The sequence below is a fragment of the Puntigrus tetrazona genome, chromosome 5 (assembly GCF_018831695.1).
Source record: "Puntigrus tetrazona isolate hp1 chromosome 5, ASM1883169v1, whole genome shotgun sequence".
NCBI lineage: Eukaryota > Metazoa > Chordata > Actinopteri > Cypriniformes > Cyprinidae > Puntigrus > Puntigrus tetrazona.
In genome coordinates, this window is record NC_056703.1 from 12,132,853 (window position 1) to 12,146,112 (window position 13,260).

At 37.7% G+C, this 13,260-nt stretch overlaps 1 protein-coding gene across 1 annotated transcript in view; it reads left to right on the forward strand.

The window, feature by feature from the left end:
• tenm1 (teneurin transmembrane protein 1) overlaps positions 1 to 13,260 on the forward strand; it is a 127,489-nt gene that overhangs the window by 95,405 nt on the left and 18,824 nt on the right. Inside the window, 5 exon segments of the mRNA XM_043240056.1 lie at positions 609 to 858; positions 1,328 to 1,348; positions 3,707 to 3,939; positions 9,421 to 9,575; positions 12,764 to 13,130. Of these exon segments, the coding sequence (XP_043095991.1) occupies positions 609 to 858; positions 1,328 to 1,348; positions 3,707 to 3,939; positions 9,421 to 9,575; positions 12,764 to 13,130 (1,026 nt within the window).

A 13,260-nucleotide genomic window follows, 5' to 3' on the forward strand; every position in this document is an offset into this window, starting at 1 on the left:
GGCTACAGTATATTTTCACAGTCTTTTGACATAACAAAATTACAGCTTAATAAGAAATGCATTAGAGAACACAGCTGAACACAGTTTTGATAAAATGCTATCAGTGCAAGCTTACTGGCCGCAGGGGAAATGACAACACTGTCGGATAGTAATCATTTGTTTAATTTTCACACAACATATGTCTATTTTACATTAAAATAGATTTATGTAGCCTTGAAGTATTGTTTTAAATTTCTGTCTTAAGATATAGAGCCTAAAAGCTAACAGAATCTATTCATAAAACCAAAATAGTAAAATGTTTCCAACACGGTTTTAAAATGAAAAGTTGATCCCCTGGACCTTCATGCGCTCTAAGAAAAATAAGCCTAAACTATGACCTTCAGACAGCAGCATAACAATGTTTACCAAAAAAGATGCCCGATGTAGAGCACGTTTAAATCTAACATCCTCCCGGTCAATAAATCTTGTTGGCTCTTGAGAGCTCCCTAGATGGCAGTTTGTATCATTTCTTTCTTCAGTTTGTTTTTACGGGGTCTTATAGCACCATAATATTTCATCACTAATATAAAGGCTTTAATCTAATATTCTGTTTCTTTTCTCTTCTGCAGGTATCCTTCATAAAGGTAATGGAGAGAATGTCTTTATTTCCCAGCAGCCTCTGGTCATCTCCACAGTGATGGGGACAGGGGCGGTCCGTGCAATCCCCTGTCCAAACTGCAATGGCCCGGCTGGGGAGCAGAAACTGTTTGCTCCCATTGCTCTGGCCTGTGGTTCGGATGGAAGTGTGTATGTAGGTGATTTCAACTACATCCGCAGGATTCTGCCCAACGGATTCGCCATCAGCATCCTGGAGCTCAGGTGTGCCATCGTACATCAGCAAATTATCAGTCATTTCTAAGCAGTTTTGTTTTTTTTGGTTTAGTTTGTTTGTAATTTTTTTGTATAAGTAACTGTTGTATGTAATTTCTATTATTTTAAACTAATACTTTTTTATTTGCTTATTTAGGAATGTCAAGCATTTGATAACATTTTTTCTGTTATTTAATTTATAAGAAGTTTAATTATTTATTTTATCTAAGCAATTTTTAGTTGTTCTTTATTATTAAAAAGGTAAAAAGGTTGAATAGTATACCCTCTTGAAATAGTGAGATAAATCAAATCTAAATGAAAGTTTTCTTACAATTAAAAATTATTAAATCATTAGATCATGTAAAAATTACACTTGAGGTTCGTATTCGCTTTTTATAGTTTAAAACCTTTTTATAATTGTGAAAATCACATGTTTTTAATTGTGGACTTACATTTTTTTTCCATGTTACGCATCCAGAAATCGTGATATTAGACACAGGTATGTTTCTTTTCAGAACCGATATCACCATTTAGCCGTTTATATACTGCACCTGTGCTTGAATTCATTATTTTTATTTTGAATCTCCGTTCATCCATGCATCAACCTTGGAGGAGCTATAGAGGTTAAGTGACTCGAGTCTCAAATGCAAAGCAACTCATTTAGAGGCAGTAGCCCCTATAGTACAGAAAGTCAGCAGAAACAAAATCTCAAAACTGGATCTTTTCTCAAGGGAAAGCTCTAAATAATATTAGTATATTTAATAATATACTGATACACTACACTAATGCTCTAAACATAAATATTCCTATGCACAATAACATTAGTGATTTAAATATTAGTAACCCCAAAATTTCAGTCAATACATCCCATTAATCCTAAGCTTTAATGACTACAGCCTTTTCCTTCCAACCCTTTAACTGCAATTTAATTCCTTTGATTGTCCCCTCCTTTATTGCACGGCTTGTTTGTTTTCTTTTCATTTGTCTGCCTTTAATTAATTTATAGTTTACCTTTTAATTGAGCAAACCGCATTTTATTTTCTTCCAGTTGAGACCATCTTTTATCATTTAATAAGTACATACTAATTCAAAGTATCTCAGTGTGTGTATGTTTGTAATTGTTATATTTTTGTGTGTGCACGAAACCATATATGTGTGTGTGTGTGTGTGCATTTGCGGACATGTTTTTGTGTCGGTATGTGTTATGAAGCCACACAGTGGCAACTGTTGCCTGTAATCTTCAGTGTGTGGTCAGGAATCCATCTGAGGCATTTTTCTGGTCGATGGATTGAACACTAACAGCTTTTCTCAGCAAACCGCTGGCAGCGTCACACCGCAGTCTCCCGTTTATCGTCTGGATCTTCCTCGTTTCATGTGAATTTAGAAACGGCGCCCCCCACAGAGAGGGAGTTAGAGTGCGGGATAGACCTCTGCCCCACAGACTAACACTGACAAGCGCACTGTAATCCTTTATCTTTGCGTGCGCATGTGTGTTTGCACACAGTATTACATCCCACAGCAAGGGGGAAATCCTACCTACAGCCTTCTTTTGGAGATAACGCTTATGATCAAACCAAAGTCTGATTCGACCTCGCAAAGACTCAAAAGAACCTTATAGTATTAACATTTTCAATTTCATCAATCTGTCAGTAAACACAGACGGCTTGACAGGGCGGCTTTTGCCCTTTATTCCTGTGTATCGCAAACAGCTTTGAGAGAAATGTGCATCTCTTTTACCATTTCAGTTTTGTTGTGTATTTGGTTAATGGCTTCCTGAAGTAACTTTTTTGATATGCGCCCCATTTTGCTTAAAAAGTCATGACCTTTGAACTACAGATACAATTCCCATTTATTAAAACAAACAACTTTAAAAAATATTATGATGTAAATTTGTTAATGGTTTGTGGAGTAACTACTTGTGAGACCCGGCACATGCATTTTTAGGAACTAAACCCTTGACACTGATGTTAACAGTTGAGCTATACAGAAATTCTTCCCCTTTATTATAAGGTATTTTATACTATATCAATATTTTTATATATTATAAAATATATACATTTTTTACCATTTCAGTATTTATTTGAATTTGTCCGATGGCTTTGTGAACTATTTTTACAAACTGCTTACATTTGTAAGCCCATTTTTATTTATTTTATTAACACAAAGTGCTTAGATATGCACTTAAACAGGTGTTGCTGGTGGTTGAGCAACATGAACTACTCCCCTGCACCCCGACCTCAGAGCCCCTGCACAATTCTAATCCTTAAACCCAAAAGAGTGCATCAACTTCCCTCAAATGTCAGAGCAGCAGAATGCCTCGTAATCTTAAAGCACCAAACTCAGACACCACAGGTGTTGTGCCGAAGGACTTGTTTTGCTTTGACAAAGAGAGCACAACCTCAAAAATATGTTTCTGCTGTCAGAAGACAAAAAAAGCCCTCGTCAATTTTTGTGTGGGACAGTGTTTTGCCCTTTTTGGAAATCCATTTTTTTTTTTTATATTTCCTTACTTTCATTCTGCCTAAGAAACAGTTGAGAAAGAGGCAGCAGGTAGATTTGCTCTTAGGGCAGATGCGGATGGAAGGAAAGGAAAGAAAGATTATAGACCGGCAGGGGTCCGAAGTGCTGGAGGGGCTGGGAGTTTTGATCGGGGCTTGAGTTCAGAATCATTGAAATTTCTGCAAGGCGCGGAGACCTGGAGGGTTTTTTACTCTAACCTTGTGTGTGCACTAGTCTGCGTGTGGTTGTTTTTCGGCACAGATTGTGGCTTTATGAAATAGTTTAAGCATAATAATGTTGTCCGTATGTGTGTAGCCCTGCTTCATCATAAAGCCTTGTTAAAATTCTGTTTCTCCAGTTCCAGCCCGGCTCATAAGTACTACTTGTCTATGGATCCTGTGCGCGAGTCACTCTACCTGTCGGATACGAGCAGCGGGAAGCTGTACCGCCTGAAGACTCTGACTGAACCCAAAGATCTCAGCAGGAACGTGGAGGTGGTGGCTGGCAGCGGGGAGCAGTGCACACCCTTCCACCCGAACCAGTGCGGCGATGGAGGCAAGGCCACTGAAGCAGCGCTCAGCAACCCCAGGGGTGAGAATCCAGTGCACACACATGCTGCGTTCTCAAGTCAAAGAGAAAGAGCGGGTGAGCGAGTGGAGTGGTTATTGAAAAATAGCGGCATGTTTCAGCCAGAGAAATGGAAAACTAGAAAGTAAGATAAATGAAAGATGCCTTCCCTCTTTGCTAAATCAGGCGGAGCGGCTATTAGTCCCGCCTATCCATCACTGCCACTGTCTCTTTAAAGCCGTCAGTCAGGGTGACGAACAGATGGGGGCGTGGCTAACGGGCATGTATGTTCTCTTATCCTTCAAGCCTCATTGTGCACTCTCTCTCACACACACAGAAACTCACTCACTCAACTGTCGCAGTTAAAAGCCTCCACTTACTTGTAAACCCCTGAGGATAGAATTCATAAAGAATCCCAGAGCAGGAATGTTATGTATGCGCGTGTGCGTGCGCTTTGATTTCGGACTGTTCTGCAAAGGGCTGTGTTTCAGATCAAACTGTAAATCACATTTAAAACTGATTTAAGCCTTTTTACACTCACTTCAACAATCCATATGCCTTTTTTTTCAAGCAAGCTGATGGATAAAAGCCTTCCGTTGCGTGCATCGGTGTGGAATACCCGTTTCTCCCTTTGTTAAAGTGTTTTTACTGAAGTCTATTATCTATAACAGGCTCTGACCGAAATGCTGAGAGCTTCAATAACTGCAATCCGACCTTCTATGTTCTCGGGCCATGAGGGGGTCCACACAAATAGACTGCAACCAAAGCATTAACATCTCTGCATGGTGATTTTTTTCTGTTTAGTTCTGCTATAATTACTCGTAACGCTGAAATGTGTCACATACAAGTTTGCCAGTTCTGTACATTGGTGTGTGGCTTGACTTTGGCTTGCTGTTGATTCAATTAATCTCAATATACAGAATGTTTTTATAATCAATATCTCTTTATACACATAGAAACTCAGAGTGATGCAGTATTGATCTCTGCACCACGGCAGCATCTTCCGTGACTATGATCTCTTTAGTGCGGTAAAAACTGATAGTCTTCGGCTAGCTTCATCTACCAAAGGCCCAGAGCTTCACGCAGAGAGCCAGTAAACAAGCCGAAAATAAAATCTAAATCGAGATCTTTTAAAATGCCCTGTTTGTTTTGAAAAGGATATTTCATTTTCAGGAGATTTAATGGAACATTACAGGAAAATATACTGGCAGGATTGACATTTTCAGCATCTGTAAACAAGGATTTTTGAACATTTTTTGGGACTGTAAAAAAATGATTTTACCACCCACTGTATTTGTTGATCAAAGACCAATTTGAGGTCTTCCACCCTGAATGTTTTCCACCCACCCAATTTTTTTTCTCCTTCATGGCCCTTAAGGAGCTCCGTAGAGGCCCCAAGCCTTTTCCAGTTAGTGCTGAAGTCCAACTAAAGATATACTGAAGTATATTTGATTAAGCTAAAGTGGAACTACTGCAAGTATACATGAAGCATACATTCAAAAACTAATGGTCTTATCAATAGTGGCATTAAAACGCATTTTAGGTTTAATATTAAGAAATGTGCATTGTGCATAAGTAGTATTTATATTTAAATAGTACTTATAATAAAAGTTAATTCGTATTTTTGTATCGGTAAATCTCCAACAGCATGTTAATAGATTTTAAATATACTTAGTATGAAATACATTTATTTAATTATATTACTTTTACTAGGCTTAAAATAAGTCATATTTAATAGTCTGGGAGTTTTTGAGATTATTTAACATTATATGCACTGTTTTTAACATTAATAATTAAAAGAAATGTCTTTAGCAACTAAAAACATTTTTAAAAAGGTTTTTTTTTAACATAATATACTGGATTTAATGTTTCTTTTTCTGTTTAATTAGTAATCAGATGATTAAAACATTGTAATCCCTGAAGTATGCTACTCCATTAAGTTTCCTGATGGAGCAACCGCTGAGCAACTCCTCTGGGATTTATGTATGTGTCCATACTGTATGTTAGTGTCAGCGTGTGCTGTGTATATGTACTGAAAAAGCTCAAAATGTGGGTGAGTGTGTGGAACAGATGCAGCTCTCTGTGATTCACTGAAATCTTGGATTCGGGGTGGAGAGATATAGAAGGAGAAAAGGGCACATTAATTCACAGGTCCCTGTAGGATAGGGTGCTCGCTGTCTGGTCTGATGCCAGCAGAGAGTTTAAGAGAAATAGGGAGAGAGAGGGAGGTGAGGAGTGAACATACAGGAATGCTCCATTCAGTCTGAGTTCACTAGCCTTAGAGAAGAGAAAAACTCCTGAAGTCTAAATTAGGTATATGAATATATGTGTGACGATTAGCATCTTCTCTGATCATTTTCAATCTAACCAGCATTTTGCATTTTTGAAGATGAGTGAGAAAAGAGAGTTCTGGACCCGGGGGTCTCTCTATGTCTTCAGGACCCTTTGAAGGGCAGAGGGAGGTATGCCCCTCTGAAGGCAGAATAAATAATTAAGCTCGTTATGCTCGTTAAGTGGGTAATATGCCTCGTAATTAGCACCCATAACAAGATGCATTTGTAAACAGGCTTATTGAGGCAGATAGAATTTCTGCAACAAGGGCTGTGTGTGTGTGTGTGTGTGTGTGTGTATGGGTCTTCACATGTATTTCTGTCTTGTTTACAGCGCAACATGATCTGTATGGTTTTTGTGTTTTCCGAGTCTGAATGGATGCACTGTATTTCAAAGGCTGTATGCCACTCATCATGGCTGAATAGTAGATTTAAAAAATTACTGTATATTGAACAACAAAAATAGGGGAGGCTGGGGCTACTCAAGTAAATATTTCAGTTTATACAGATTAGTTTTCATATGTAAGTCTGCCACTGCATACCATATTAGAGGGTATTTAATGACTTTCCAACTAAATTTAAACAGTAAAACAATAATGCAGCACATAATTCATTAAAATGATAGTGAATGATATTATACAGAAATATCAAACTATTATTTTGGCCAGGGGGAAAAACTCTGTAATTGGTCATTACTAATTAAAATTACTATATGTTGAACACATCTGATAGCTTACAATAATTGGTCTTATATAAATGTGATACAATAAATCATAAGTACATAATTATAACTATGATTTTTGTCATAATTTTAACTTTATAGCACATAATTGTGAATTATTTTTTCAGTTTTACCTTTTTTGGTTATGATTATGACCTAAGCTTGAATTGAGATGTTATAATTTTATATGTAAGCAAAAGTCCAAATAATTTGACAACTAGCCAGGTCTTCCCTATCAAGCAATGAATGAAATGGACTGGTTAACATCACATAAATGCTGTTTTGACAGCTTGCGAAATGTATATGGATATGATTAACAAAAACAGATATCATACTGATCATTTGCTGTAGATTTGATGCGTATATGTAGATTTGTATATGGAGGACTGACAAATCGGTATATTCGGTTGTAAATGTACAACTGTTGCATTGATTTTTGGTCATTTTTGCGGTGAACATACGTGATCCATATATACTGGCTTGAAAATATTAGTCAAAATATTTATATTTATATTTAAATATGATTGAGTCAGCCCGACTACATTCATTTAAGTCATTTTAGGTCATGGCAGGTAGAAAATAAGCTCCTCAAGGGAGCAATTGCACATATTCAGTTTTTACAGTGTGGGTTGGGAAAGAAACAGGCGATGCCACTAGTGAAGTACTGCTCTGTGTCAGCTATTATAGGCAGTTTATCCATATGGAGAAGTTGCTGTTACCGCTATCCATACTGACATGTGTGAGCTGTCATATACTGGAGCTGTGTTGAGATGCACTCTCTGGACAGATTTTCTTGCCATATACTGTCTCCAAAAATATGTGGATCCTGTTAGTATTATCTAAATTGTGAATCCAAATAAAGCATTTAAAACATCTGGCACTGCACGCATGCGTGTGTGTGTGTGTGTGTGTGTGTGTGTGACTCGATCTCTCCCAGAGTAAATCAACGTGGTTAGAACAGACCAATATGTCTGCTTATCTCTGTGATTCTCATTAGAGGGAGAGAGTGAGAATAAAGAGAGCAAATTAGAGAAGGGAAAGGAAAGCCGCAAACACACACACACACACAGTGCTGTTTGCCATAACAAACTCTGATGTGTGTGTGTGTGAAAGAGATGGTTATATAAGCCCGCTCCCACTTCAGAGTGAAATCCCTGTGGAGGACAAAAATATCAGTAAGCGACACACAAAAAAAAAAAAAAAAAAATTCATAACCTGTGCTTATTTGTGTGGAGGTGTTCCAAATAGTATACAGTACTACCTTACTGCTCTTACTACTGCAGCAGAATGTACTATGTATACTATGTCCAACATGAAGATATGCAGAATACGTAGTTCCGCCAAAATTAGAAGTGTACAACCAGAGGACACTGTATTGTACAGAGTACTGTATCCCATGGTACAATGCACTCAACTTGACCTTCAGTTTCCAGTGTAACAAAATAGCCAGAAATAATATCAGCTGTAATGTGTCTTGTCTCATTATTTGATCAGACTGCCAAATGTAAAAGGGTTACTCCACCTCAAAATAGTTGAATAAAGTTATTTAAGTTTTCTTTCCGTACAAACAGTATTCTCTCAGCTACATACTGTCGCACCCAGACTAGGGAGACATGGAGGAATTAGTCAACACAAACTAAGCTTTTAGTGGATTGGAAGTAATTAATCACAATTTTTTTATTTGGGGGTGGAGTAACCCTTTAAGACTAAATTAGAAAAAAATATATTACGATTGCAAAATAATACTTTTAATAATACTAAATTTGTACATGCCATAAAGTTGATTGTGAAAAACTGTGTAGATTGCTCTTAATAAAAAATTAGGTGGCAGTATACGCGGCATACTAAACAAAATGAAGTTAATATTCCATTCATAGTACAGTTAGCTCTTACAAACCGTGTGCTTTAAAAGATCTGTGGAACAGACGTCTTTAAAGAAACAATAACAATGAAGCACAATGAAGTCTTTGACAGCAATGAGGGTGGCGATTGTTTCCTGATGTTAGTGGCCTGGAGGTGTATTTGCGCTAAAGATCAGTTTTAATTAAACTGTAACAATGTATGTTTGTGCATCGTTCGATATAAATGTAAAACCGAGTTGCCTTGCACAGCTCAAGGTGATTTGCAAGCATTCAAATAGAACAAGACAAATGAAAGAGAGAAATTGGATGAACAATGAAAAGAAATACCGGATTCTTTTGCATATCTGATGTCATTTTGCATAAATCTGCATATATAAGGATATTTGCATATATTTAAGATGATGTGAACAGAATGATCGCACACAGAGGAATATACTGGCTGAGACGGTAAAACTCGTCTTTCTTCATTGCACCGTTAAGCTGCAACTGCATTGCCAGTGCAAATGTAACGTCATTTGTTACGCCAATAAAACATATTAAAACCGAAAGAGATGGAGAGAAATGACTGTATGTGTATCCCGTTGTCCTGCAGGTATCGCAGTGGACAAGCATGGGTTCATTTACTTTGTTGACGGATCAACGATCCGTAAGATTGATGACAAAGGAGTCATAACAACCATCATTGGGTCAAACGGACTCACTTCCTCCCAGCCAATCAGCTGCGACTCTCGAATGGACATCAGCCAGGTGAACAAAAAAACACACATTCATACAGATTTACATACGGTGGCTCCAAAAAGCATTTAGAATAAACCAAATGTAATGTCATTGCATTAGAAACAAAATATCAAGCCAAGTGGCTTTTGCAAACAAGTAATACCTGACCTTTTCTCAGAACTAACATCATTTTTCTTAGATATTTTTGCAATTACTTTTAATCAGCTTGTCCCAAGGTTATTTTGCAGTAGAAGTATAAAGCAAAATGGCAGATTTCAAACATATGCTAGGGTACAAAAATAAATACGGTGCATTTTTTTTTTTTTCATGTTGACTGTACCTCTTCAGAACTGGATATCAATGCAGATTACCTGATTCACTTTAACTATATTTTAATTTATTTGGATATATATTTTTCATTGTTGATTAAAAGAACTAACACACATTTTTTTGGGCTACAATGTATGTTGTTATACTACACTGCCAAAAAAGAATTTTGATTTGGGCTACACTGGTCAAGCTGTGTGTTTTTCATTTATAAAAAAATTACTTCTGAAATTTTGTTGATGATGCTGTGATTATACTTTACACTAAATAGAATACTTTTTTGTGATCACACTATGTATTGTTCATTCACTTAAATATAACCATTACAGGTTTGTGAATCATGCTACACTGATTATGCTGTATGTCTGTTTTTGCCCCACAAGGACAACTCAATAGAAAGACACTTTCTTGCCGTCATTTACGTAGTGCTTTTGTTGCAGCACATTCAAAACAGACTGCAAAGTCATGTTCACAAGTCAGGAAAGAAATGATTTCTTTTGCCATGGCACCAAAGATTCAACACAGCTGCCGAAAAAGCAGAGCAAAACAAGATACAGGGAAAATATTTATATAAAAATATAACAACGGGGCCCAAAATATGCATATAACAGTTATTTGAACAGAATGCAATACAAATATGTTTTTTTAAGGATGTCCTTCAAATACAACAAACACTAAAAAAAGGCAATGTTGTTGATTTTGTGAATCAATATGGGAATGCTTCAAATTAGGTTTGATAAAAATCAATACTTTTATCCAGTCCTGTAGATTTTATGCATGCATCATTTGTGCACGCATAAGATATTTCTTAGATATGGCCTACCTCTGTCAGTTTAATAACCGCTTAACTTGTTAAAGGCAGTCACACATGCTTTTAACTTTCTGTTTGCGTTCAGACATCAGAAAAATGATCTGTCAGTATGTCTTCTCAAACGCTCGCTCAAATGAAGTGAATAACGGCACACAGAAGCTGAAGAGCTGAAAGATGAAGGAAACCCTTCATACACACCCCACACAGCGAGAGTCTCGTCCAACCCCTTCTCGCTCTCTTTCTTTTCAACCTTTTCCTTCAACTCCACAGGATTCACGCACACACACTTTTCACTGTTCACCTCAAGAGTGAGAAAGTGCTGATACCGAAGGTCTCTCTGGTGCTACAGAGTTACATTATACAGCTTGCAGCAACATCCTTACTTTTCTTTTATCTCTCCTCCTCTCTCTTTCTCTCTCCATCCTTTGAGGTTTTCCGCCTTTTTCTGTTCTATCCATTTCGAACACTAAAATCGTAAAGCCTTTCTCAAACATAAGGCAATTCCACGTCTTTCTTTTAAAGTGCTCTTAAAAATCTATTTTACTCTCTCGTTCTGTCTCTCTCTCCCCCTGCAGTTTAACTTAGTGTGTCCTCATTAAATCTGCAGGACCGCTCTCCCTTCAAAGTCAGACACAATTCTTCCCACTTCTGAATAGCATCAATTTTTGGCAGACTGTCCCTTGATTTCTCTTTCATTCTCTCTCGCTCTCTCTCGCTGCCATCTACACACACTCACACACACACGCATACACACTGCACTTCTTCACAGTTCATCCGGCGGGGTGTGTTGTGTGTGAATAAGAATCAGACAGTGAGAAGAGATAGAGAGAGAGAGAGAGGGAGAGAGAGAGAAGGGGAAATGAGGTGCCGCAGGCCACTGGGTAAAAGAAGCACTGAAATCTGCATAATTCCCAGCATGCCTGGGATATGACACACTTCACACTCAATACTGTCCGGCTGTCGGGCAGCTGTGGTCACACACACACACACACCCAACCAAGATGTGGTTTTTGTACCTGGCTGCACATTAGGGCTGGGTGCTATGACTAAAATATTATCACTGTAATGGTATATATCATAATGTAGTTATTTTTACAGGAAAATGGTTAATATCATGGGTGTAGATAGCCAAGGGGATATTTTTCTCCAGATTCTAACAGTGTTACTGCTTCCTGCCCCTGCGTTATGTGATTAGACTGCAGTCTACATGATTATTTTAATGACTGTAGTCCGTAGATTTACTCTGAGTGACTGCATTTTTTTTTACGTTGTTTAAAGCAATAAAAAAAAATCACACTTGTTTTAAATATTCACTCACTTCTTATATTTTACGTTTATGAATTGTAAAATGTTGTTACAGAAAATATGTATGTGTTAGTGTGTGAGTGTTTATGTAATTTTATACATAATGTTATGAATTATGCCTAATGTAATTCAGAATAAGATACTTCTACATATATAATCATTTATATAGAATACTTTTCATTATATATTGATGTATATTTATAACAAATATGTCTAGCATCAGTACAAAAGTGCTTATGCATCACTGATTTTGAAACAAAAGAACCAAAGCAGCAAAACTAATGGATCGGTGGAGGCAGGGTGCATCTTTTGGCGGTAATAGTTTAGCATACTTCACTTTTGTTGGTAAAAGAGGTTTTTCCACCTCCAGTGGTGAAAAGTAGCTTTGGTGTTTCCACCTCCAGATGACCAGCGTGCGACACAGTTTGCAGAGAATATTTTTCTGCTCGCTCTCAGATTTTGCAAATCTAAACCATGTCCACACAATGCAAGACACAGTATGATATCAATTCTTCACTTGTTTGGTACTTTCACATTCCTTTCTGTTTCATCTCTTCCCGGTATATATAATGTAAAACAGTTCTGCCCACTGATGTTACATGTAAATCGGTATAATGATAGTGAAAATGAGATAACCTGCTATCCTTCACATCAGCTGGAGAGAGTACATCTGAATGGGCCATGAGCAGATGAGAGTGGTTGCGAAATCTGTCATGATGAAAATCACACTTTTCACATTCATAGCAGTTAATAATATACATTTGTGTATCCACAGGTGCGTTTAGAGTGGCCCACAGACCTGGCAGTAAATCCGCTGGATAACTCTCTCTACGTTCTGGATAATAACCTTGTGCTCCAGGTGAGTGAGTCCCAGCAGGTGCGTGTGGTTGCTGGACGGCCCATCCATTGCCCCATGGCCAGTATTGAACCGGTTCTTCTGGGGAAAACAGCAGTGCGTTCTGTGCTGGAGGGAGCGAAAGCTATCGCTGTCAGCCACCAAGGAGCTCTGTACATCGCTGAAACGGACGACCGGAAGCACAGCCGCGTACAAGAGGTGTCTACAAACGGAGAAATGGTCATAATCGCGGGAGCGACCAGTGAATGTGATTGTAAGATTGACCCCAACTGCGAGTGTTTCTCAGGTGAGATAAATGAGCCCCAAAACCGCTAAACACAGTGAGTTATTTATATTAATTTTGCGTTATTTTTCTATGTCAGACCTTTTTTAATAAGCCGCTGGTTATAAAAATTATGACTTTTTAATGCAGATTT